This window comes from Myxine glutinosa, chromosome 3, assembly GCF_964187855.1.
Source record: "Myxine glutinosa chromosome 3, kmMyxGlut1.1, whole genome shotgun sequence".
Lineage (NCBI taxonomy): Eukaryota > Metazoa > Chordata > Myxini > Myxiniformes > Myxinidae > Myxine > Myxine glutinosa.
In genome coordinates this window covers 60,177,686-60,201,514 of record NC_136263.1, presented here as the reverse complement: position 1 = coordinate 60,201,514, position 23,829 = coordinate 60,177,686, and the positions used below count along the sequence as shown (strand labels likewise).

Genomic DNA, 23,829 nt, shown 5'->3' with positions numbered 1-23,829 from the left:
TTGTATACAGGTGACTGCTGCAGTTCAAGTCCTACATGTAGTATTATCAAATATGCTGATGATACAGTAATTAGTGGGGTCTTACTCAATGATGACCATGAATATGTGAACGAAGTTCAGAAGTTTGTAGACTGGTGTGACGTCGTTATTTAGTTCTTAATGTCAACAAGACAAAGGAACTGATTTTATATTTTCGACGCTTAGCAGGTAACCATGACCCTTTGATCATACATGACGAGAGTATCGAACAAGTCCCTGTCTATAAATATTGTATTGAATTTGATTGAATTGAATGGCCAGTGGAAGGAAAATTTCCATGTTTTTCCGTAGAAACAATATGGAGTGTCCAATATCCAACTTCAAAGCAGGTGGAGGCCATGAGGCCCATCAATGCCTGCACAATGGTTGTCAACCTGTGGTTGTTTGCCCGAGCTCTATACTCTTTAAATGCAAGGAAGCAGCATGTACCAATTTTAAAGTCTTTGTTATGACTCGGCCAGGTTTTGAAGCACTGACCTCCGAGACTCAGAGGGCACACCATAACCATTATGCCTCCGGGTCCGGTAATGTATTTAAATTAGAAACAAAAATAATTTGCAGAACTGAAAAGTAGTTCAGCTGTGGCATATCATATACTCATCTCAAAGGAGTCTCGGTTTCCAATTGGACCAAAAAGCCTATTTGGCACGGTGCTAGCAAAGGGCATTGCACGCCATCCTTCGGACAGGGCGTTAAGCCGGCTGTCCCATCTGCAAATGTGGCTGGCAAACTTTCTCATTATTTTGCCAAGTTTTCTTCTTTTTTTAAAATATACATAACATCAACTTGTATGACAAATTTAGCACCTGCCTTGTATCTATCTATAATTCCAGTAATCTCTGTGTGTCTGTGTGTCTGTGTGTGTGTCTGTGTGTTTGTCTGTGACCGCTGTTTCTCGACAACCACGGGTCCGATATACTTGCAACTTGCCAGGTATATTGCTGGGGACCCGAGGATGTGCCTTTTCAAGGTTTCATATTAATCGGACAAGTAGTTACCGAGCTATGGCGATTTCTTTACCAAACTCCGCAAGCCGTTCGCTTTGGACCAAACCATTTCATGTAAATAGAGGGGGGGGATTGTCACCGTACTCGCAAGCCGTTCGCTTTGGACCAAACCATTTCATGTAAATAGAGGGGGGGGATTGTCACCGTACTCGCAAGCCGTTCGCTTTGGACCAAACCATTTCGCACATGGACCAAACCATTTCATGTAAATAGAGGGGGGGGATATAATTTTAGATATATATATAGTACGGGCATGCCCTAGTAATGATAATGTCACCAGCATTTTATGGGTTGTGAGATTGTCATTCCACCATTACATGTTTTGAGATGTGCTGGGCATGCATGGTATACGACTTTCCTGTAGTAAATTGAGATTTGAGTGACTCAACACCATCCTCATCATGTTGTGTGCCCATCGGACAGACGGATGCAGCTCTCATGTATGATGCGGTCCACGTGGTGTCTGTGGCATCACAGAAGTCAACACAGATGACTGTCAGTTCCCTGCAGTGCCATCGTCACAAACCTTGGCGCTTTGGTGAACGCTACATGGAACTAATTAAGGAGGTACGTCAATTAATTACAAACTACCTGTTGTGCACGACTGCTTTGAGGAGTTATATGTAGTTTATCGGATGTTGATGGAGGACATATAATTATTTTGTACGCTAAAGTATTTTTGAGACTCCACACCACACAGGTGTCCTTTTCCACCCCCTTGTCCCTATTGGTTCACGAGTTATTGGTTCACGAGTTATCAAACAGAGTGACCACTATATTCGTCATGGGTGTGTGTCTGTCTGTCTGTCTGTCTGTGTGTGTGTCTGTCTGTCTGTCCGCAGCATAACTACCCGATGATGTCAACCGATCTTGATGAAACTTGGGTGGGAGGTTGATATCATGACCTAGTTGTGTCCTGCCCAGAGTGGGCGTATTGCGCCCATTGTGGGCGGAGCCACGCCCGAAAAAGATGTCCTTTTAGGGGGTAATCGAGTTCAAGCTACATCTTCTCTGAGGGAGTTGGTGGAATCTGACAGGAGTTTCGGTATTTGGTTAGGCCAATGTCATGTGTTTAGCCCCACGGAGCTTGATTTTTTATTTTCGCCCCAAGGTCAAGGTCACAAGGTCACGAAATTTAGAAAAGTCGATTTTTGATGGTTTTATTACATTGTTCGCTTCCTGATAGGGTGAAATGTCGTACATGATCTTATATTATCATATACATCATGAAATACAAGGTTTCCAACAAATTTCAAAATCTTCGACCTTTGACCTTTGAAGGTCACAAAGGTCAAATTTTCAAAGTTGTCGGAATCAAACCGAATTTTTGGTACTGTTTAGCTAACTAACCTCATAACTGATTATACATTATTTTATATCTCATTTCAAGGTCAGTGACCTTCGTTTTGACATTTCCGGGCCTGGCCTGTCCGGGCCTATTTCGGTTATAGTCCGTCCTTTGTCATTGAATACCGCTCGCTCGTGAACCATCGTCGTCTCCTGACTTGTCTCAATTTTTATTTCCTCAATTTATCCCTCGCCTGCTTCTGTGCACACCTTATAGATAAATTGTCCCCTTAGTATACAATGTGAAATGTATCGAATTATCGATTTGGACGTGTGTTGTACGCTAAGGTAATTAGGTAGATGTAGGATAGGAATGTGGTTAATGAGGGAATCCAGGGTGTCCATAAATTCCTTGTGCAACTTTGGACTTTTGATGAACAGGTGATAGAAACAAACTATAAATGGTGCAAGAAAGCAAAATTAAAATGATGTTTTTACTCCAAACATTTCAAATTTTTAGGCTACTACATAACCGCCATATTTTGTAATACACCATTCAAGCCCATTTTCCAACTTTTTTTTTTTTTTTTTTTTTTTTTTTTTTTTTTTTTTTTTTTTTTTTTTTTTTTTTTTGTATACAAGATCGAGGCTCGTGAAAGAGCGAACATTAATCACACAGAAAGACAAACCGACACATAAAACATATAACATAGGGAGCGGTAGACAAGATGGGGAGAGAGGGGGAAGGACACAAACACAACATTTGAGAGCAGGGACCGAGAGACATGGAGACATCGAGAGATCTGAGAGAGGGCGAGGGCTTTGGGGGGGGGGGGGCATGGCAAGGGGGCGGTGGGAGAGGTATAAAACATATGGACACTGCCAGGACTTCCAGGAAAGAAGTTGGAATTTCAAACAAGGTGGATCTGGGGTGAATTAGCGGGGGTAGAAAAGATCAAGGTTTTGGATGGGGGAAGATAAGAGATGGTGGTGAACAGCTGTTTTAAAGACCTGGAGGGAGGAGTGGGATTGAAGGGAGTGAGGTAGTTTGTTCCAGAGGCGGGAGAAAAGAGGAATGAAAGAGTGAAGGTGAGCGGAGAGCCGAGATTTCGGCAGTTTAACCATCAGAGGGTTGCTGGCAGATCTTGTGCGACCTGTAGGAATATTTGGGGGACAGAGCACAGAGAGAGCTGGGGGTGCAAGGCCGGAGAGGAGTCGGTAGAAGACAGAAAGACCACCTACCTGCCTGCGGTGAGTGAGTGAAAGGCCCTCAGAGATAGCTTCATCGCGGGAGATTCCAATAATTCTGAAAGCTTTGGTTTCAACAGCGTGAAGCCGAGCTAGGTGTGAGGCAGGAGCACCGGCCCATAGGGGAGAACAGTATTCCATTGAGCTGCGGATGAAAGCCTTGTATGTGGTGAGGAGCTCAGGTGTGCCGAGGAAGGACTTCGCACGACGGAGGATGCCCAGTCGGCGACTGGCTTTGGAGGCCAGCTTGGAAATGTGGTTTTCCCAAGAAAGATCATGGCAGATAGTGAGACCCAAAATCTTGAGCGACAGAACTTCTTGGAGAGGATTGTTGAGAAAGTAGATGGGAGGGTTGTCCAGTCGATCTTTTCGGAGAGACATAGTAAGAGTGTGAGATTTGTCAGGATTGAAAGACATGTTCCACTTGTTTGACCAGTCTGTGATTTTGTCCAGGTCTTCAGAGAGTGAGGAGGCAGCAGACTGCCGATCTGAGGGAAGAGGAATGGAGCGGCAGAGAGTGGAGTCATCAGCAAAGAGATAGAGAGGATTTTCGAGAGAGTCAGAGAGATCATTGATGAAGACCAGAAAAAGCACGGGGCCCAGAACACTGCCTTGGGGAACTCCAGCCTGAACAGGAAGAGGAGATGAGAGAAACCCATTCAGGGCCACACGTTGACGACGACTAGAGAGGAAGTCCACCAGCCATGCGTGGAGATTTCCATGGATACCAAAGGAGGAGAGTTTGGTGAGCAGAGCGGGGTGCCAGACCGTGTCGAAGGCACGTGATATGTCGAGGGAGACAGCTCTAATTTCCTGTTTGGCATTGAGGACCTCCATCCATTGTTGAGACAGCAGAAGCAGCATGTCCAGAGTAGAGTGACCTGGTCTGAAACCAAATTGATGATCAGAGATCAAGCCATTGGAGAAGAGGAAAGATTTCATATCAGAAGCAATGATGGATTCCATGACTTTGCTGATAATTGGGAGAAGGCTGATTGGTCTGTAGTTGCTAGGATCTGTTTTTGCACCTTTTTTGTGCAAAGCGGTGATGTTGGCTGATTTCCAAGCAGATGGCAGTTGACCTTGAGCAAAAGAGAGGGTGAAGAGAACAGAGAGAGGGTGAGATAGAGCAGCAGAGCAGGATTTTAGGACCCGTGGGCTGATGCCGTCGGGTCCAGTTGCAGAATCAGAGTCGAGGGTTGACAGAAACTTTTCCACCTTGTCAGGAGGAAAGGACACGGAGTCCAGGAGCAGCAGGGTACGACTGGGTATGGTGGGTACAGAGAGGGATGGGTTTGGGACACAAGATTTAGAGGCAAACACAGAGTTGAGGCATTCAGCTTTTTCACGTGCGGAGTCAGCTGTGTAGCCGTTTGAGGTAAGGGAGGGGATGGAGGGGGAACAAACACCAGAAACGGATTTGACCAGACGCCACCAGGATTTGGAAGAGGGAGACAGATAAGAGAGTTCGGTCTTGAGAACGGAGAGATATTGTTTCCTGGCTCTCCTGAGGGTGGACACACACTTGTTTCGGGCTTTGTGAAAGGAAATGAGATTTCCTTCCGTTGGATTTGCTTTCCAGGAGACGAAGGCAAGTTGTTTCTGGGCAACAGCCTCACCACAAGATTCCGTGTACCATGGACGGGAGGAAGGGTATGACAACTGAAGACGAGATGGGATAAATCTGTGCATGAGAGAGAGCAATTTACTTTGGAAGAATTCCCAGGATGAGTTGATGTCAGAGGTGGTAGAGATGGGAGACCAGTCCAGATGATTGATGGCTGCTTGAAGACCGTGCCAGTTGGCCTGAGTGAAATGCCAGACTCGTCGACGCTGAGCAGGCTCCCTGAGGATGGTCAGAGAGATGTCCACTTTAACAAGGACATGATCAGATGATCCGATCGGAGCAGAAGAAGAGCAGCAGACATTTTCAGGGAAGTTAGTCATAACCAAGTCCAGAAGAGAAGATGTTCCGTTGACTGAGATCCGGGTCGGGAAATTGACAGATTGTGTCAGTCCCAGTGAGTCGCAGAAGTCCTTTGCTGAGGAGCCATGGCTGGTGAGAGAGGTACCCACACCCAGCCAACTGGCATGATGACAGTTGAAATCACCACATATGAGGAAGAGAGAGTTGGGATGAGTAGATAGAAGTTGGTCCATATCATCAGACAGCGAGATGTAGATGGAGTCATCACTGTTTGGTGGACGGTACAACACACATATGAACAAGAGGTGGGAGCGAAGGGGAAGCCGTAGCCAGAGGTATTCCTGGGGGTGAGGTGGAGAGAGTGCAGTGCAGGGCGAGTGAGGAAGAGAGTTTTTGATAAAGATAGCAACCCCGCCTCCAGGACGAGGCTCAGGTCTATCATACCGGAGGAGGGAGTAGCCCGGGAGAGATACTATGGAATCAGAGACATCATAAAGGAGGAAAGTTTCTGTTAAGCAGATCACGTCTGGTTTGACAGAAGCAACCTGTATGGAGAGATCAGTTAAGTTTGAACGAAGGCCCCGGATGTTTGAGGTCCATACCGTTAATGAAGAGGAAGGGGGAGCATCAGATACAGAACAGGGGGGAGGAGGGGTAGGGTAAGATGTGGAAGAGGTGGAAGAGGTAGGGAGAGCTGTTGAAGGTGTGTCAGAGATTTCAGAATAGCTCGGAGAAAGGGAAGGATGGGGCGGACAAAAGGTTTGATGGTGATTGGGTGAGCCACAATGAGGTGTTATTTGAGGAGGGGGAAGAGCGAGGCAGAAGGTTGGGGGAGATGGAGGTGAGAGTTTGAAGGGGGAAGAAGCGGGGAGGACGCTTTGAGGAGGGGGAGTGAGAGGGGGGAAATTGAGAAGCAATGAGGGTGGGGAGATTTGAAGGGGAGGGGTGAGGGGGGAGTTTGGGAGGGAAGGGACAAGGCGAGGGATTTGAAAGGGATGGGATATGGGGGAGATTTGGAGGGGAGGGGTGAGGCAGGAGTCTAGGAGGGGAGGGGCGAGGGGGCGTCTTGGCGGGGAGGGGTGAGGGGGTAGTTTAGGAGGGAGGGGGCAAGGGGGGAGATTTGAAAGGGATGGGTGATGGGGAAGATTTGGAGGGGAGGGGTGATGGGGAAGATTTGGAGGGGAGGGGTTATGGGGAAGATTTGGAGGGGAGGGGTGACATTGGATTTTTGAAAGTGTACGATTTATGGGAAACGAACATTTATTGCAAAATGAGTTTCTTGTGACCTTCGAGTTAAAAATACGTTTAAGGACGCTGGATGGAGGATGGAGTGCAGGAGAGTTTAGGGAATGTAGAAAAAAGGCACTATAGGAGATGGATTTTTTTTTTGGGATGAATTGATTTGGTGAGCAAGTCGAAAGCAGCCTTTTAAAGAAGAAGAAGAAAAAGGTGTTATAAAATATGACGGAATACATAACTTGAGGGGAAAGTGTAAACATTGAAGGTTAATGAGTGAAAACTATCTGGGGAAATGGGGGAGAAACACGTGGTCGAAGAACGAACGAACGAATAAGAATGAATAAACGAATGAGAACAGAGAAAGAAATGTTTTTTTTTTTTTGTTTTTTTTTTTTGAGTTGAGATTTACACAAGGAAGTAGGCTATGGGTGAAAAGACTGGGAATACAGAGAACGAAAGTTATTGGATCACAAACGACGGACCACTGAGAGAAAAACAAAGCCTCAAGGTTGTACAGTGCACACTGTACAAGGCCTCAAGACACGACACGGCAAACAGACGATCAATTTATGAAAGATAAACACCGAGAAACAACCTAAGTTGCACACAATAACTTCACACACCGAAAGATAAATACAGTTTCGACAAAATACAATTGTGAACAGACTTAACTTCGAAAAACGTGGAGACCGTGTGGAGCTTCGAAAATCCCTGCCGCCGTCTCCAAGATCTCGCGAGATCTCCATTGATGAAAACATTCCTCATTTGCTGCTGCTGAGCAATTTCATGAATTACATTTGTGATCACAGCCCTAAGTTCACCCAAAGAAATTAGTTTTCATGAGTAAACATTTTTCCATAGCCACACGGAATGTAGACTAAGTGGTCAGGTGAACGAGGTGGCCAAGCAATTGGTCCTTGTCTGGGAAGACATCATTCAAGAACGGTCGCACATTCGTAGCGTAGTGACTGGGAGCCTTGTCTTAGTGGTATAAGGTGATATATGAAAGATATAAAAATCATAGTTTTGGTACCAAATGCGGTAATTGTCCCACTGATGTAGAAGTTGCCTCGTCAGAAAATGTCAGCTCATCAAGAAACTCAGGAGGATCGTGGATTTAATAGCAGCAACAACTAGAACGGCACACGGTAGAGCGCATACATACCTCGGCCAGGCTGAACAGTTTACAGTTTATGGTTTGTATCCCACTGATCGGCCGGATCTGGATTCAGACCTGAACCAAAATCGAATCGGCTTGTTCTCGTCACCGAAACAACTCATGATGCTCATCCACCAAGTTTCGCCTGAATCCGTCCACATCTTTTTATCCTGCTCACAGACAAACAAACAGGGGTGAATACATAACCTCCATGCATTTTCGGTGATGGAGGTAATTATGCTTTCATGCACCATTTACAGTTTGTGTCTCTCATGTGCACATCAAAAGTTACAAAAGTTCAAAGTTGCACAAGCACACCCTGGATATACTGAGTTAAGCTAGTTAAGGAGAGACAGGCTGTTGGTTTTCTTTGTGTCTCATAAACGGAACACGCCCTGAGATGGATACAAATTGTTCCCTCTTGTCAGGAGTCATGGCCTGCTGGTAAATTATCCATGGTTACAAGACCATGTGCCAGCTGTGTAATGGGAGCTGTCAAACTAATCCAAGATGTACTCAAAACCACAAAACTTTGAAAAGGACTGGCAGGGGGTAGAGGTGGAGTGGCTGGTCAGCATTTTTTTTAAAGTAGTCCCGGCCTTAAGGCCTAGGGGTCATTATCCAGCGCAAGAAAAGCCGGAGCCTTTTGTTGACCCTTTGATGCATCGAAGTTACTAGCTCATGGACGTTGGCTTGAGAGGGTATACAGGTTGCGGGACAGGTAGGACCAAAATGGCCCTTATCATAATTGTCATTGAGCTGTATAAGTCCATCCATAGATCCATCCATAGGTCCATAGATAAGTCCTTATGACCATCCGGGAATGCACTTCAATGATTGTGAAAGCACGTTAGCTTTCAGGACGCACGACATGCAGGTGGACAGGGACTCGATGGGAACGCGTCTCCCTCGATCGAGTAAAGGTAGATTAAAGATGAACCAAACTTCTTTTTTTTTTAAGTCAGAGTGGCTTCCAGTTAGCAAACTCACTCGAGGTGCAGGCCTTATGTTTGAGCCATATTGTGGGAGAGCGAGGTACCGTTTAATGTGCCACCACGGGCACCGTAAATTGATGGGGGAAAAATCCCGTTAAAACGGCATCGACACTGAGAGAGCATCTGCTTTGCATTGGGATCGTGCACGTGAAGTGATTTGTCAATTTGGCCATTGTCACAAACTATACGAGTGAGAGTTCTGCAACGGTACCGAGCCTTTGATGATCCTATCAGTTTCTCTTATTAACTTGGCGCCTGGCTGTGAGGAATAAGGCCTATTAGGAAGGCATCGAGCCATAGGAATTGCAAACAAACACTTGATGGAATGCTGGGCTTCGATGTGCATGTGAAGGCCTGCTGGAGATGGAGGGAGAGGTACATGGGTTAGAATAAAGGCAATTGGTACTGAGCCCCGTTGTAGCGTCTCATACATCCATGGCACATTGATCAATGGAGATCAATGGACATAATGTCGTTTCACTGTATTTTCATGTTTATACAGTTGGTGATGTGTAACACAAATGGAGAGGCCGAACGACCTTGAGAATTAATTTTCCCAAAGTTGATTTATTCAAGGGGATACATTGAGTGCTGCTCGTCAGTGTCATTAAAATTAAATGTCATATGTCATGTTCAGAAAGTGTATGGAATCTGTCAGGTCCGGATTTGTACTTGGTAGTTTGTTGTTGTTGTGTAGCCCCAGACAATTATCTCGAACAAGCGGCATGGAGACAGCCAACCTATCTCACAGGAGCGACCCTCCCTCCCCCACATCCAGGATGGTGTACCCACACCTCCACAAAGTCAGTGCCGAGAGAGAGAGAGAGAGAGAGAGGTAGAGAGAGGTAGAGAGGTAGTGAGAGGTAGCGCGGTAGAAAGAGAGGTAGAGAGAGGTAGAGAGAGAGAGAGGTAGAGAGGTAGAGAGGTAGAGAGGAACAGAGGAACAGAGGAACAGAGGAACAGAGGTACAGAGAGAGATAGAGAGAGAGAGAGAGAGAGAGAGAGAGAGAGAGAGAGAGAGAGAGAGAGAGAGAGAGAGAGAGAGAGAGAAAGAGAAAGAGAAAGAGAAAGAGAAAGAAAAAGAAAAAGAAAAAGAAAAGAAAAGGACATAGGCCAGTAAGGCATACACCCGTTCCATGGGGACTAATCGGCACCCTGACCATTCTGCCCTGACGAATCTGGGCAACAAAGAAGAATGGGGAAGATTTCGCCCCCTGACTTGCCTGACCACCACGAATCGGTGTCTCTGATAGTTGTGGTCTGAGTATGGAACACCTCTCAGGAAAGATTTGAAGGAACTTGACGGTTTCCATCACCGATACATTCACACCATTGTCGGCATCTCAAATATGAATGTCAGGATGGCCGAGAGGTACAAACACTCTAGATTAAGCTGTCTAGATTGCCTTTGATTCCTGACCCAGCTATAAACTGTCATCCTGCTGTTTCACAGGCCGGGTGATTCATCAACGTGTGTGCCGTCCCTCTGATAGACATTAAATGGGCATCCCGTCTCCTAGCATTATTTGGTGGACGCTAACGATCCCACATTGTTCTTCGCAAAGCGTAGGTGAGTTATCGTCATGACCCTGAACGAATTCCAAATTCCTGCCCTAATCTATAGGAGGAATTGCATCAGTGGCACAGTCTCACCCTCAGACAATGATGCTATTCACAGCCACATGCTGCATACCAAAGAAGAAGAAGAAGAAGAAGAAGAAGAAGGCATCTCAAATCAACACATCTCAGAGTGACACAGCAGTGGGGGACAATGAAACAGTGACAGAGGAAGTCTCAAAGCATCGTCCCGAGTGGCTTGGTCATCTGGCCAGAATGCCTGTTGAGCGAACACCCAAGATCAGCCTGTTTATCTGCCTACCCGAAACTCGCCCAAAGGGAAGTCCACACAAACGATGGAAGGATGTGATGCATACGGACCTGAAGGAAATGAAGATATCAGAATATGCATGATGTGAAGAGGCAACAACATCAATACAAGAGCAAGATACTCACAGACATTCACCATTAAAGAGCAACAGAGCAAACAGCACATCAAACGCAATATCCAGAGTGCCAGCGTACCTTTCACAGAGAAGGTGACATGAAGAGACACACATGTTTGGCGAAAAGGCCAAACTTATAAAGGAACCCAGTTTCAGAACAGCGCAGAGATTCACAATGGCCAACCTGCAAGAGGTGGTTCTGTAGCCATGGAGGTTTCACGGTCCACACATGTAGACCAGAAGACTCCGAGCTGAGATCACCCATTGAACTCTTTGTCTTTGCTCCCTAGTTAGAGGTTGCCTGACTTGAATCCGGTAGCGAAATTAGACTTGACAACAGTCAAGCTCACAGCTTAGGCTCAAAATTCTATGCAACGTAATTTCAATGAAGTGTGAGTTTATTGCCACAAATCAGTGGGCCATTTCTAAAAAGCTCAATGCAGTTGTTGGGAGCTTACCATGAAAGAAAAATAAATATTCTGGTGGATTCAGGTCGGTCGATATTTGGAGAAATGTAACATCAAAGGCCAAGACCGAAAAACCATTGAATGAATCTGGCCAATACATGGTGGACGTATTAGGTACGTATTAGGTATGTATGTATATATATATATATATATATATATATATATATATATTGTAGCGCGAATCCCTCCGGTTAATACCAGGGACCGCGGAAGACCAGAACGGCTTTAATGGAGGCGACGACCAAACACGGATTTGTCTATGAAACGCAGCGAGGAAGAAGGGAAATGGAAGCTGCGGTAAAAGCGCTTACCTGGAGCGCGAACGAACTCAAACGGCAGCTTCAATCCTGCAGGGAAATTAATGAACTCGAACGACAAAGTAAAATGTACAAAAATAAAGATTTATTCACGGCACCCGATAACAATGAAACACGACGTTAATCAAAGAATGTAAATCCTACGTTGGGATCCCACACACCAGACTCAACAACAGAAACGAGACACAGGAATGGATTTACAAAAGAAAAACGTCCGTTATGTAATTGTGAATGTACCGTGGGTGCGGCCTTATCTGTCCCTCGTCTTGTCTTTGGCTCCATCGGCGTCCCACGCGGCCCTCTCCAACTGCCTCCGAGCACCACCAGGCCTCGCTCCAAGCACCACAAGGCCTCGCTCCAAGCACCACGCATCCAACGCAGGCTAGCGGCTCCACACGAGGTCGATCTCCACACACGATCGGTCTGCCAAGTCCCAGTCAGCTCTCCAAAGGGTTGGACGTGCCAAAGAGACAAAGGAACGTGCAAGAAGCAAGCGAACTCCACTCAACTCCAGAGAACCCCAGAAGCAAGCCAGCGAACTCGGGCTAGGAATGCGCAAGACGAAGAGAGCGTGCTGCGCAAGACGAAGCGCCAGATGTCCAAGAGCGCAATTGTCGTTCAGCGCGCACTGATATAACCTGCGGCGGTGACGTCAGCCTTGGCGCGCCACCCAATCAGTGCCCTCCACAGGCCTGGAGCGTGGTCATAGCGCATGCTACTCGAGGCCGAGCAGAGGTGTAGCTGGCTGCGGTCCATGCGGCGGTGCTCTGAACTGGCTTCCTGTCCGTTTTCTTCCAAAGTCTTGTCAGGGAAGGGAATTTAATTAATGCGTGCACCAAAGGGCCTAACTAAGTGTCTACAGGTGTGCATTGCCATAAGGGACAAAGGTTTGATGACCAGGTTGGACACACAGGGGCGTTATTCTTAATCCCTATACTATCTAAAACTCGAACATCCTGGTATGTTCACAAGTATACTCTTACCCGACAAATCGCCAAAACACACAGAACTTATTACAGGTAGATTCCCTATCACGACAGTCGAATACCTACCTACACAGATCTATCTGGCTCTAGATATTGCTTTACCCCCAGACATAACAATATATATATTTTTATATATATATATATATATATATATATATATTTATATATATATATATATATATATATATTATACATATATATATTTTTATATATATATATATATATATATATATATATATATATATATATATATATATATATACATATATTTATTTATATACATATATTTATTTATATATATATATATATATATATATATATATATATATATATATATATATATATATATATATATATATATTGTTGCGGATATGGGATTTGGCCTCCATCCATATCCGCTTGTAAATATTCCCCTATTTCCCCAATACTCCCCAACTATCCCCAATCCCCCATTCCCTAGTCCCATTGTCTGTAAACAACACTCTGTAGAACCGACCTTCCCCTTTTTCCCCCATTAACTGTCGTGCCCAGGTTCACCGCATCTCACGTAGACAACTATAGGACCTCTTGCTAGTTATTCTTAGTCTATGTCAGTTAAGGACTCGTTTCCATTAATTCTGACTCTTCGTTGCACCAGAATGTGATTGTATGGCACCAGTAGTGAGTTTAGGACCTCCCCATACCTCCTCCCATCTTCCTCATGAAAACTACAACAACAACAACAACAACTACAACAACAGCGCGCGGGGAGTGTGCGTCCTCACTCCGGCTTGGTTAGCCGCCATTGCCCATGTGCTCCGACGGGGTTACCACGAAGGGGCTGACTGTCAGCTCCTCGTCAAGGGCGGAGCCCGGTAACCCCCCCGCACCCAAGAAGAAGCGGCGGGCCGATTCCATCTGGGGCGGAGCTAACGAGCCGAGGGCGTGTCACTCCCCGCTGGATATACGCAGCCACTTACCGGATGTGATGAGAGACGCGCCCCCAGCTTGAGCCTTGAAGAGAACCAGCCGCCACCTCCAGCGCGACGATACCTCCCCGCATATCTGGACCGGACCGTGTGGATCCTGTCCCTGAGCCAAGGTGCACCTTGTGCTGTCCATCGACTACCTGCCCTTCCTTGCCATCAATCCCTGTGTGAGTCAGTCTTGTCCCGTTTATCTGTGGTCTGTCGGGAATAAGATAAGTGTGTCTAAGTGCCTACCTTCCTATGCTGTACCTCTTGTCCTTGTAATCTAAACGTTCCGCATACAAATATTATAACCTCCTCCGGAGGTCTTGAGAACTGTACCCCTGGTGTCGTGTCATCTAACCTAGCCGTTGTGTCCTTTCCTTAATTGATTTAGCATAGCGCGATTTGGCCAACGTTCGAGTGGAATCGGGTAAACTGTGCAGACGCGGTCATACCAAACCGCTCGGTAAACTAACATCCAAAACCGCGTCTGTAACATTTGGTGTCGAGGAGTTGGATTCGGACCTGGGACTAAATTTGTTAGGCCCAAATTTTGGAACACCAATTGTACCATTAGGGTAACATTTGGTGTCGGGAAGTGGGATTCGATCCGGAGCGCGTTTCACGCGCTCGAAATTATAACGGCGAAATTTGATTTTGTTTTACGAAAATAAAAACCCGAATTTTGAAAGTCGCGCTATGGCAGACCAAGACGGCTGGGTTCCGGTAGAAGAGAGTGAGGCAGGGTCGATCCAGGACCAAATTGAGGGACAAGAGGAGAGCGAAGCAGTGAGGGTAGCAGATTCGCAAAATAGCGTCGTCACGCACGAGGTTGCGGGCGTGCAAAATGGCGCCTCGCACATAGCTACGGCAGCCGCACCCGCTGCACAAGTGGGAGGGATGGCCCAAATGCAGGCCCTCATGGAGCAATTTATGGCGCAAATGCAGGCGTCCCTCAAACTGCAGAGTGAGCAATTAGGGGTAATGGGGAACCGGATGGATGCTCAGGGTGAGCGATTGGAGGGCCAAATGGGGGTAATGGGGAACCGGATGGATGCTCAGGGTGAGCGATTGGAGGGCCAAATGGGGGTAATGGGAAACCAAATGGGGGTCATGGGGGGCGAAATGGGGTCCAATAGCGAGAAATTGAGGGAGGACATGGGGGCCCAGATCGGGGGGTTAGGGGGTAGAATAGAGGGATTAGACAATAGATTAGGGGAAATACAGGAGGGGTTAATGGGGGTAGAAAACAGAATGGCCGCTCAAGAGAATCAAATGGAAGGGATGCAAAAGGGGTTAGAGGGGTTAGAAAACAGGATGGAAGGCAAATTGAGGGACATGAGGGACCAAGCGGAAAGGGAAGTTAAACAAATGGGGCAGCAGATAGAGGGGGTCAGAATGGGGGTAGAAACTAAACTGGATGCTCACAGGGAGGAAATGGAGCAGATGAGGGTGGCATCTGGGCAGGAGATGCAAGTGATGGGAGAGGAGATCAGAAGAGGTGTGAGTGAGGAGGTCGGAGGAGTGCGCGAGGAGGTGAGGCACTGTAAGGAGCGCATGGAGAAGGAGGTGAGAAAGGGGACTGTAAAATTGCAAGGGGGCATAGAGGACCTGACGCAGGAGGTGGAACAGCTGACGGAGGGACAAAAAGGACTAACGGAGCAGGTTCAAAGGAACACTGCGGTAATAGGAGGGTTAAAAGCGACACAAAATGACCTAAAAAATGACTTGGTAGCGACGAAGAGGGAATGTCAGATGGTACGTGAGGGACTGACAACGAGGTTGGACGAGGTGATAGAGGTAATGGAGACGAAGGACCGGCAGGTGAGGACGCACATGGAAACGGTCAAGGTAGCCTTAGAGGACGAACTTGAGGAGACGTACCGGGGAATAAAAGAGGTGAAGCAGAAATTAGAAGAAGTGGAAGAAGGGGTGAGCGAAATTAAGAAGCGACGGAGAGGGGATAAGAAAGAGATAAAAGAGGAGATAAAAGAATTGGTCCAAAGTCTGTGTTTGGATCGTGATGATGTGCTCATTAACCGGATGAGGGATTCGCAGGTGATGGAGGAGAAGCGAAGAGGAAGAGGACCCGGTGTAAGTGGTGACCAATATGGTTGTGCGTATGATGCGCCAGGTGATTTAAGAAGCTTGGGGGTCGAGATGGACCCGGGTGTTCGTGAGAGGCCGTTGGTGAAGTGTGCGACAGGTCTGGTGTGCGAAAAAGGAGGTGTGCGAGAAAGTCCGACTCTGGGGTGTGTGAGGAAAAAGTGCGTGCCAAGGAGTGAGGGTGCTGGCGAGAGCGAGTCGGTCGTAGCGCGTGTGCGAGGGAGCACATGGAAGCGCGGTGTGGTAAGTGTTACAGAGGGTGTAACGGGAGAGTGTGCGCGAGAAAGGTGTGTAACGGACAGGTGCATGGGGAAAGAGTGTGCTGTCAAGAGTGAAGGAGAATGCACGCCTGTGGTGAGTGTTACAGAGGGTGTAACGGGAGAGTGTGCGCGAGAAAGGTGTGTAACGGACAGGTGCATGGGGAAAGAGTGCGCTGTCGGAAGTAAGGGTGAGTGCGCTGTCAAGAGTGGAGGTGAGAGTAGTACGAGTGACACGGAGCGTGAGTTGGTGGTGACAGGTGAGAAAGGATGCACACCTGGAATGGTAGAGCGTGAGTGGGAATGCACGCTGGAATTGGTAGTGAGGCACGTGGTTGGGTGTGCGAGTGAGAGCACACCTGTGATTGTCACAGAGGAGGTGACAGAGGAGGGGGCGCAAAGAGGTGTGTTGGTGAGGTGTGCGACCAACGAATGTGTGCCAAAGTGTTCGGTGGTCAGGTGTGTGACCAAGGCTGTGAGTGGAATGAGGGTACCTGGGTGTGTAAGGAAAGGTACGAGGAGCATGGGAACGGCTGGATGTGTGAGCAAGGAACGGGCTGCGGGGTGTAAGCATGCAGGTGAGGCATCGAAGGTAACCGGTTTAGAGGTTAGAGCGACTTTTAGCCGAATCGGGCCCTCGGTGCGTGCTGGGCCTCGCTTTGAACGGCCGCGTCCGTGCTCCACTAGGCGGAGCGGGCGGCTGGATAGGAAGGGTCGTCATGGCGACCACTTTTTGTTGAGGCATTCCGGCAGGTCGAGATCGAGCCATGGGATGGCTCCGTGCCGAGAAGGTGCGTGGGATCTCGGCCCGGGTAAACCCCCGTCCCTGCACCGAATGCGGGACGTATCCAGCCGCTGGCACCAAACAACCCGCATTCATTGCTCGGCTTTACGAAGCCGGGCTTTGGACAGGAATTGGCGCACCGAGAGGCATTAGTGAGTAGACTGTGTGATGAGGTTAGTGTTTTGGCCCCAAAATTAGAGAAAAACAAAATTTGATGATTGGCAAAGGAGTGGCAGTAGTGATTGGCAGATGATGAGTAGTGATTGGCAAATATTTGATTTGTTGGAATTTGATGTGCAAAATTGGTAGTGAGCGATGGGCCCGGTGGGTAAGGGTGGCATCCCTGCCACCATTCCCATAATGGGGCAAATGCGCACTAGCTTATGGGGTGTATGGCAGTGAAAACTAGCCCGGGTGGGTTAGGATATTGATAGGGATCTAGCGAAGATGACATTAGGTAACGTTAAGATTAGTTAGTGACTGATACCTGTAGTGGGGATGCAGGTAGTTTAGTGTGGATGATAATGACGAGGGAGCGCAATAGTTTAAAGGGGCGACTGGGAAGCGCAAGTTTCAGAGGGGAGTAGTTAGATGAGATGATGCCGTGTGGTTGAGAATTGAACAGGTGTGTGGAGCAGTGTGGAGCAGTGTATGAGTAGTGAGTGTGGTGGATCAGCGCGAAGGCGCTTGGGGAGAGAAGGGTGCAGGTGGCACCAGGTGTGAGAGCACAGGTGTGCAAGTAAAGGTGGTGTGGAGAGAGTTGGAGTAAGTGGTACGGAGTGGTGTGCATGGTGCGAAGGTGTGGATGGGGGAAGAGTGGACCCCTTTCACGAGTACCCGGGGCGGGTAGTGTAAGTGTTAGGTAGAGGGTATAGGTAAATTGTGGTTGGATATTGGCATTTGTGGTGCGATTGCAGAATGGTATTGCGGATGGGTGCATTAGTGTTGTGGAAATGGCTGGGCGTGTAGCCTGTTAGTGTGTGTAGTTGGTTGGGCACTCCACCACTGTGAGGATGTCGGCCAGGTGAGGCCGCAGGTGGGCTCTGGGAGCCGTTAGTGTCAGTGGGGCCCGAGGATCCGGAGGACGGACCCGGGTAGCCCAGTGCCAGAGAGGGCACCGAGTGGGGAGAGCGCCAGAGGGCCTTCCCCAGGTAGTTAGGTTAGGGTAAGGAGCAGGTAAGCTCGGAGGCAACTGCAGTGGTGGAGGTGTGCAGGTGGGTAGACCCGCTGGGAGAGGTACACGCCACAGCCCAGAAATTGTGCGAGGGCACCTAGAGATGAATCGGGGGAGTGAGACCCCAAATTGAAAAGCACCACAGTTTGGTCAATGGGAATTGGTTTTTAGAACCCATAGTGTAAGTTGGCCAATGGATTGGCAGGGAAAGACCCCGGGTAATGTAAAGTTGTTAAAGTCATTTAGGAAATAGTTAGGATTGATGAACCTGTCGCACCATACGCAGCCACTTACCTGAGGTGATGATGATGACTCCACACCTGTGTTTTCTTTGTTCTGTGTGCAGGAAAGGAGAATTGCTGTGTGGATTGGTGAGACGCATCACGACGTGGATGAGACGTTGGGGTGATTCCATCTCCCCCTCCTTAGGAGGGACTGATGATGAATTGGTGATGGCAAATTATGATGTTGAGTTGGAGATGGCAAATTTTGATGAGAGTTGGAAATGGCAAATTTGATTGGTTAGGAGGGAGAGAAGACGAATTTGGTTTATGGGAGGAACGGGGAAGACAGTAGGGACGGTTGTTGATTTGTAAAGTAGATGTTTATGGGTAGTGTTGTGTTTTGTGGATACAGTAAGGGGTAAGGGAGGGGCAATGTAGGTTACCTGGTGGGGGGGGGGGGGCGTACGGTAGGAACGTACCTGTCTCACCTGGTTCCCATGTGCCCCTAGTGTGCATTACCTAATGTTGCGTGCACTTTTGCGCCCTTACCACCTTACTCACTTGTCTTGTTCTTTTGTCTCCCACCTCCGAGGATCTGGCTTTGGGGCAGAGAGAGAGAGGAGAGAGAGGTGCTGGCTCCGCAGTTGTGGGCCTGCACTTTCGCTGCTTGCTGCCGGGATCGATACACCATATGGACCGCAATGTTTGTGGCCGCCCACCATGGCCCGCAGTTCTTTTGCGGGCAAGCACCACCCGTTGATGGACCTATGGGTCAACGTGGCACCTATGCCATACAGGTGAACCACTAATAGTTGGCCCCCTGACGGCCACAATTTAGAAATGGACGCGGTTGGTGCCTTTCTTTATTTTTGAAGGAAGCCAGAACACCAAGTGGGCTCCAAGGCAAGACCAGCGGCAGAACATCGGCCGGCTGCGACACCACCGGTGATTTATGAACGCTTTATTGGTGCACCGGATGGTGCTGACTGTGTATGGGGTGGTGCTTTTGGTGCTTGGATGGGGTGCTCTGCACATTATTAAAGGCCGTAAGGCCACAGAGCACTCGTGGGTTGGTGTATCGATGCTGGCATGCGTGCTCTCTCTATGCATAACATCTGCATGTGTTCCTCCAAAAACAGGTCCTGGATCGTAGTGTAAATATCAGCGTAGTCTTGTGTAAATAATGCTCCCTACCGGCTGTATGTTTAGTTTGAGAATTCTTTCCGCGATTCGGTTATCCTGTGGGTGTGTTTCTGTGAGGAGAAGGGTGCAACGTCGCAGGGGGACATATTTACTCATTTGTGAACATCTGTACAACTGTCGCACTCAGGGTAGAGTTAATAGTAGAGGGAACTACATCTGAGTGCCACACTAAAGTAGGTAAAAATTTATCGGGTCGGGACGCCCCGAGGGTAGAGAAGGGTGCAATGTTGCGGATATGGGATTTGGCCTCCATCCATATCCGCTTGTAAATATTCCCCTATTTCCCCAACTATCCCCAATCCCCCATTCCCTAGTCCCATTGTCTGTAAACAACACTCTGTAGAACCGACCTTCCCCTTTTTCCCCCATTAACTGTCGTGCCCAGGTTCACCGCATCTCACGTAGACAACTATAGGACCTCTTGCTAGTTATTCTTAGTCTATGTCAGTTAAGGACTCGTTTCCATTAATTCTGACTCTTCGTTGCACCAGAATGTGATTGTATGGCACCAGTAGTGAGTTTAGGACCTCCCCATACCTCCTCCCATCTTCCTCATGAAAACTACAACAACAACAACAACTACAACAACAGCGCGCGGGGAGTGTGCGTCCTCACTCCGGCTTGGTTAGCCGCCATTGCCCATGTGCTCCGACGGGGTTACCACGAAGGGGCTGACTGTCAGCTCCTCGTCAAGGGCGGAGCCCGGTAACCCCCCCGCACCCAATAAGAAGCGGCGGGCCGATTCCATCTGGGGCGGAGCTAACGAGCCGAGGGCGTGTCACTCCCCGCTGGATATACGCAGCCACTTACCGGATGTGATGAGAGACGCGCCCCCAGCTTGAGCCTTGAAGAGAACCAGACGCCACCTCCAGCGCGACGATACCTCCCCGCATATCTGGACCGGACCGTGTGGATCCTGTCCCTGAGCCAAGGTGCACCTTGTGCTGTCCATCGACTACCTGCCCTTCCTTGCCATCAATCCCTGTGTGAGTCAGTCTTGTCCCGTTTATCTGTGGTCTGTCGGGAATAAGATAAGTGTGTCTAAGTGCCTACCTTCCTATGCTGTACCTCTTGTCCTTGTAATCTAAACGTTCCGCATACAAATATTATAACCTCCTCCGGAGGTCTTGAGAACTGTACCCCTGGTGTCGTGTCATCTAACCTAGCCGTTGTGTCCTTTCCTTAATTGATTTAGCATAGCGCGATTTGGCCAACGTTCGAGTGGAATCGGGTAAACTGTGCAGACGCGGTCATACCAAACCGCTCGGTAAACTAACATCCAAAACCGCGTCTGTAACAATATATATATATATATATATATATAATTATATACATATATAATTATATGTATATATATATATATATATATATATATATATATATATACTGTATATATATATATATATATATATATATATATATATATATATATATATATATATATATATATATATATATATATATATATATATATATATATATATATATATATATATATATATATATATATATATGTGTGTGTCACGCTACCAGATTCTTGTACCAGATGCTCAAATTATTGATTTAGAGTTTTACCTGCAGCATTAAAGTACCAACCCTGTACCTCCATAAAATAGCAGGGTTGGTCAAATTGGGTAATTACAAATGCATGAAAACAAAAATTTAAATATTCATGTGTTACCCAAAATGTCAAGGTTCTCAACTTTTCATGCCAGGAAATCTAGAAAATTTCACAAAAAATACCAACCAGTAATTAATTTACAATCAAAATCAATTTCTAGGGTTCTAAAGGTTTTTTTCAAGCATGATGTTGGACAACAAAAGTAAATAAAAGTACCATAAGAGTTATTGGCCGAGTGCCAATTTTTTTGGCACCTTGCCAATATTCTGTATTTTTCACTTTTTCCTAGCAAATAAGTTGTGACCAGCACTGATTTTAATTGGAATTTATGGGAAACAAACACGCTCATGTTTCTTCTACTACTGCTGTATTTATTATGTGCAGCATAACCTGCATTGAATCTTCAAGCATAATCTGCATTGAATCTTCAAGCATAATCTGCATTGCAACTGTGCACAAATACTGTAAATCCTCGCCCCCCCATCTGTACGCTAGCCCAAACTGTCATGCCAAAATATCAAGGCAAAATGACGAGTAGGCCTACATGTATAGAATTTTCACACACATGTTTGGTGAAGCACCATTTACAAGAAGTATGCACACAAGGCTTGACTTATCCATGAAGGACAAGAAATGCATGTGGCATCATACTACTTACACTTGAAAACCCCACGGGATATTAAGTTGGCCGCCAGAAGTGTGATTCAAAGGTCAAGTCATTGTCTTGTGAGCCTAATTCACAAAGTAAATACAAGTACAGCATTGTTCAGTAAACGATATTCTTTGTCCAGTATACGAATAAAATATCATGCACACTGGATGCACAGCACTGAGCAGCATGCACAGGTCTTATCAATTGCACAAACTATAATGACTGTCTCAATCATTTTCAGTCATGAGTCAACAAAATGAATCAGATTGTCATATAAGTAGTGGACAGGTCACAACACCCCTGTTGCTTCTGCGATGGCCGGCCGGCTTACAGTGAGAGCAGGTTGGCCTGGCACGCTTGCCACCAACAGCAGCAGAGTCACCAGATGGCCAATAAAGGTATATTTCCGGCGGTTTATTGCTGATAAACGACAAATCCGGAAGCGAAAACGGTCTGGCACCCCGCTCTGCTCACCAAACCCTCCTTCTTTGGTATCCATGGAAATCTCCACGCATGGCTGGCGGACTTCCTCTATAGTCGTAGTCAACGTGTGGCCCTGAATGGGTTTCTCTCATCTCCTCCCCCTGTTCAGGCTGGAGTTCCCCAAGGCAGTGTTCTGGGCCCTGTGCTTTTTCTGGTCTTCATCAATGATCTCTCTGACTCTTGAAAATCCTCTCTATCTCTTTGCTGATGACTCCACTCTCTGCCGCTCCATACCTCATCCCTCAGATCGGCAGTCTGCAGCCTCCTCACTCTCGGCAGACCTGGACAAAATCACAGACTGGGCAAACAAGTGGAACATGTCTTTCAATCCTGACAAATCTCACACTCTTACGATGTCTCTCCGAAAAGACCGATTGGACAACTCTCCCATCTACTTTATGAATAATCCTCTCCAAGAAGTTCTGTCACTCAAGCTTTTGGGTCTCAATATCTGCCATGATCTTTCCTGGGAAAAGCACATTTCCAAGCTGGCCTCCAAAGCCAGTCGCCGACTGGGCATCCTCCGTCGTGCGAAGTCCTTCCTTGGCACACCTGAGCTCCTCACCACATACAAGGCTTTGGGCTCCCCTCTGGGCTGATGCTCCTGCCTCACACCTAGCTCATCTTCATGCTGTTGAAACCAAAGCGTTCAGAATCATTTGAATCTCCCGCGATGACGCTATCTCTGAGGGCCTTTCACTTACTCACCGCAGGCAGGTTGGTGGTCTTTCCGTCTTCTACCGACTCCTCTCCGGCCTTGCTCCCCCAGCTCTCTCTGGGCTCTGTCCCCCAAATATTCCTACAGGTCGCACAAGATCTGCCTGCAACCCTCTTATGGTTAAACTGCCAAAATCAAGACTCTCTGCTCACCTTCACTCCATCATTCCTCTTTTCTCCCACCTCTGGAACAAACTCCCTCACTCTCTTCAATCCCACTCCTCCGTCCAGGTCTTTAAAACGGCTGTTCACCACCATCTCTTATCTTCCCCAATCCAAAACCTTGATCTTTTCTACCCCCGCTAATTTCACCCCAAATCCACTTTTTTGAGGTGACTTTTGACCTCTTTCCTGGAAGTCCTTGGTGTCCTTGCGTTTTATACCTATCCTGCCTCCCCCCAGGCCCTCTCCCTCCCACACATCTCCCGATGTCCCTGCTCTCAAATGTTGTGTTTGTGTACTTCCTCCCCTTCTCTCCCCATCTTGTCTACCGCTCCCCTTTTTATATACTTTGTTTGCTTGTTTGTTTGATTTGTTTGTTTGAATAAATGTTAGCTCTTTCACGAGCCTCGACTCTGTATACAAAAACAAACAAACAAAAAAAAAACGGTGAAGCACGCCGCGCCGCCTTTCAACGGCGTTTATACGCAGTAGATGTTTAGCGCATCTGGTACAATAATCTGGTAGCGTGACACACACACATATATATATATATATATGTATATATATATATATATATATATATATATATATATATATATATATATACATATATATATATATATATATATATATATATATATATATATATATATATATATATATATATATATATATAACTGTAATAAATAGTAGAAACTCCAAAGTACGAGCAGGGCGTCTCATTTGTATTGAATAAATAATCGTTAGATTAAATAAGACGCGGACGTAGCTTCAGGACGTCGATCTTTAATTTATATATTTATATATATATATATATATATA

At 46.9% G+C, this 23,829-nt stretch overlaps 1 protein-coding gene across 1 annotated transcript in view; it reads left to right on the top strand.

Moving 5' to 3' along the window:
• LOC137423499 (glutamate receptor ionotropic, kainate 2) overlaps nucleotides 1-23,829 on the top strand; it is a 469,702-nt gene that overhangs the window by 292,096 nt on the left and 153,777 nt on the right. Inside the window, exon 8 of the mRNA XM_078773570.1 lies at nucleotides 1,470-1,613. Within this exon, the coding sequence (XP_078629696.1) occupies nucleotides 1,470-1,613 (144 nt within the window). The remainder of the gene's footprint in view (nucleotides 1-1,469; nucleotides 1,614-23,829) is intronic.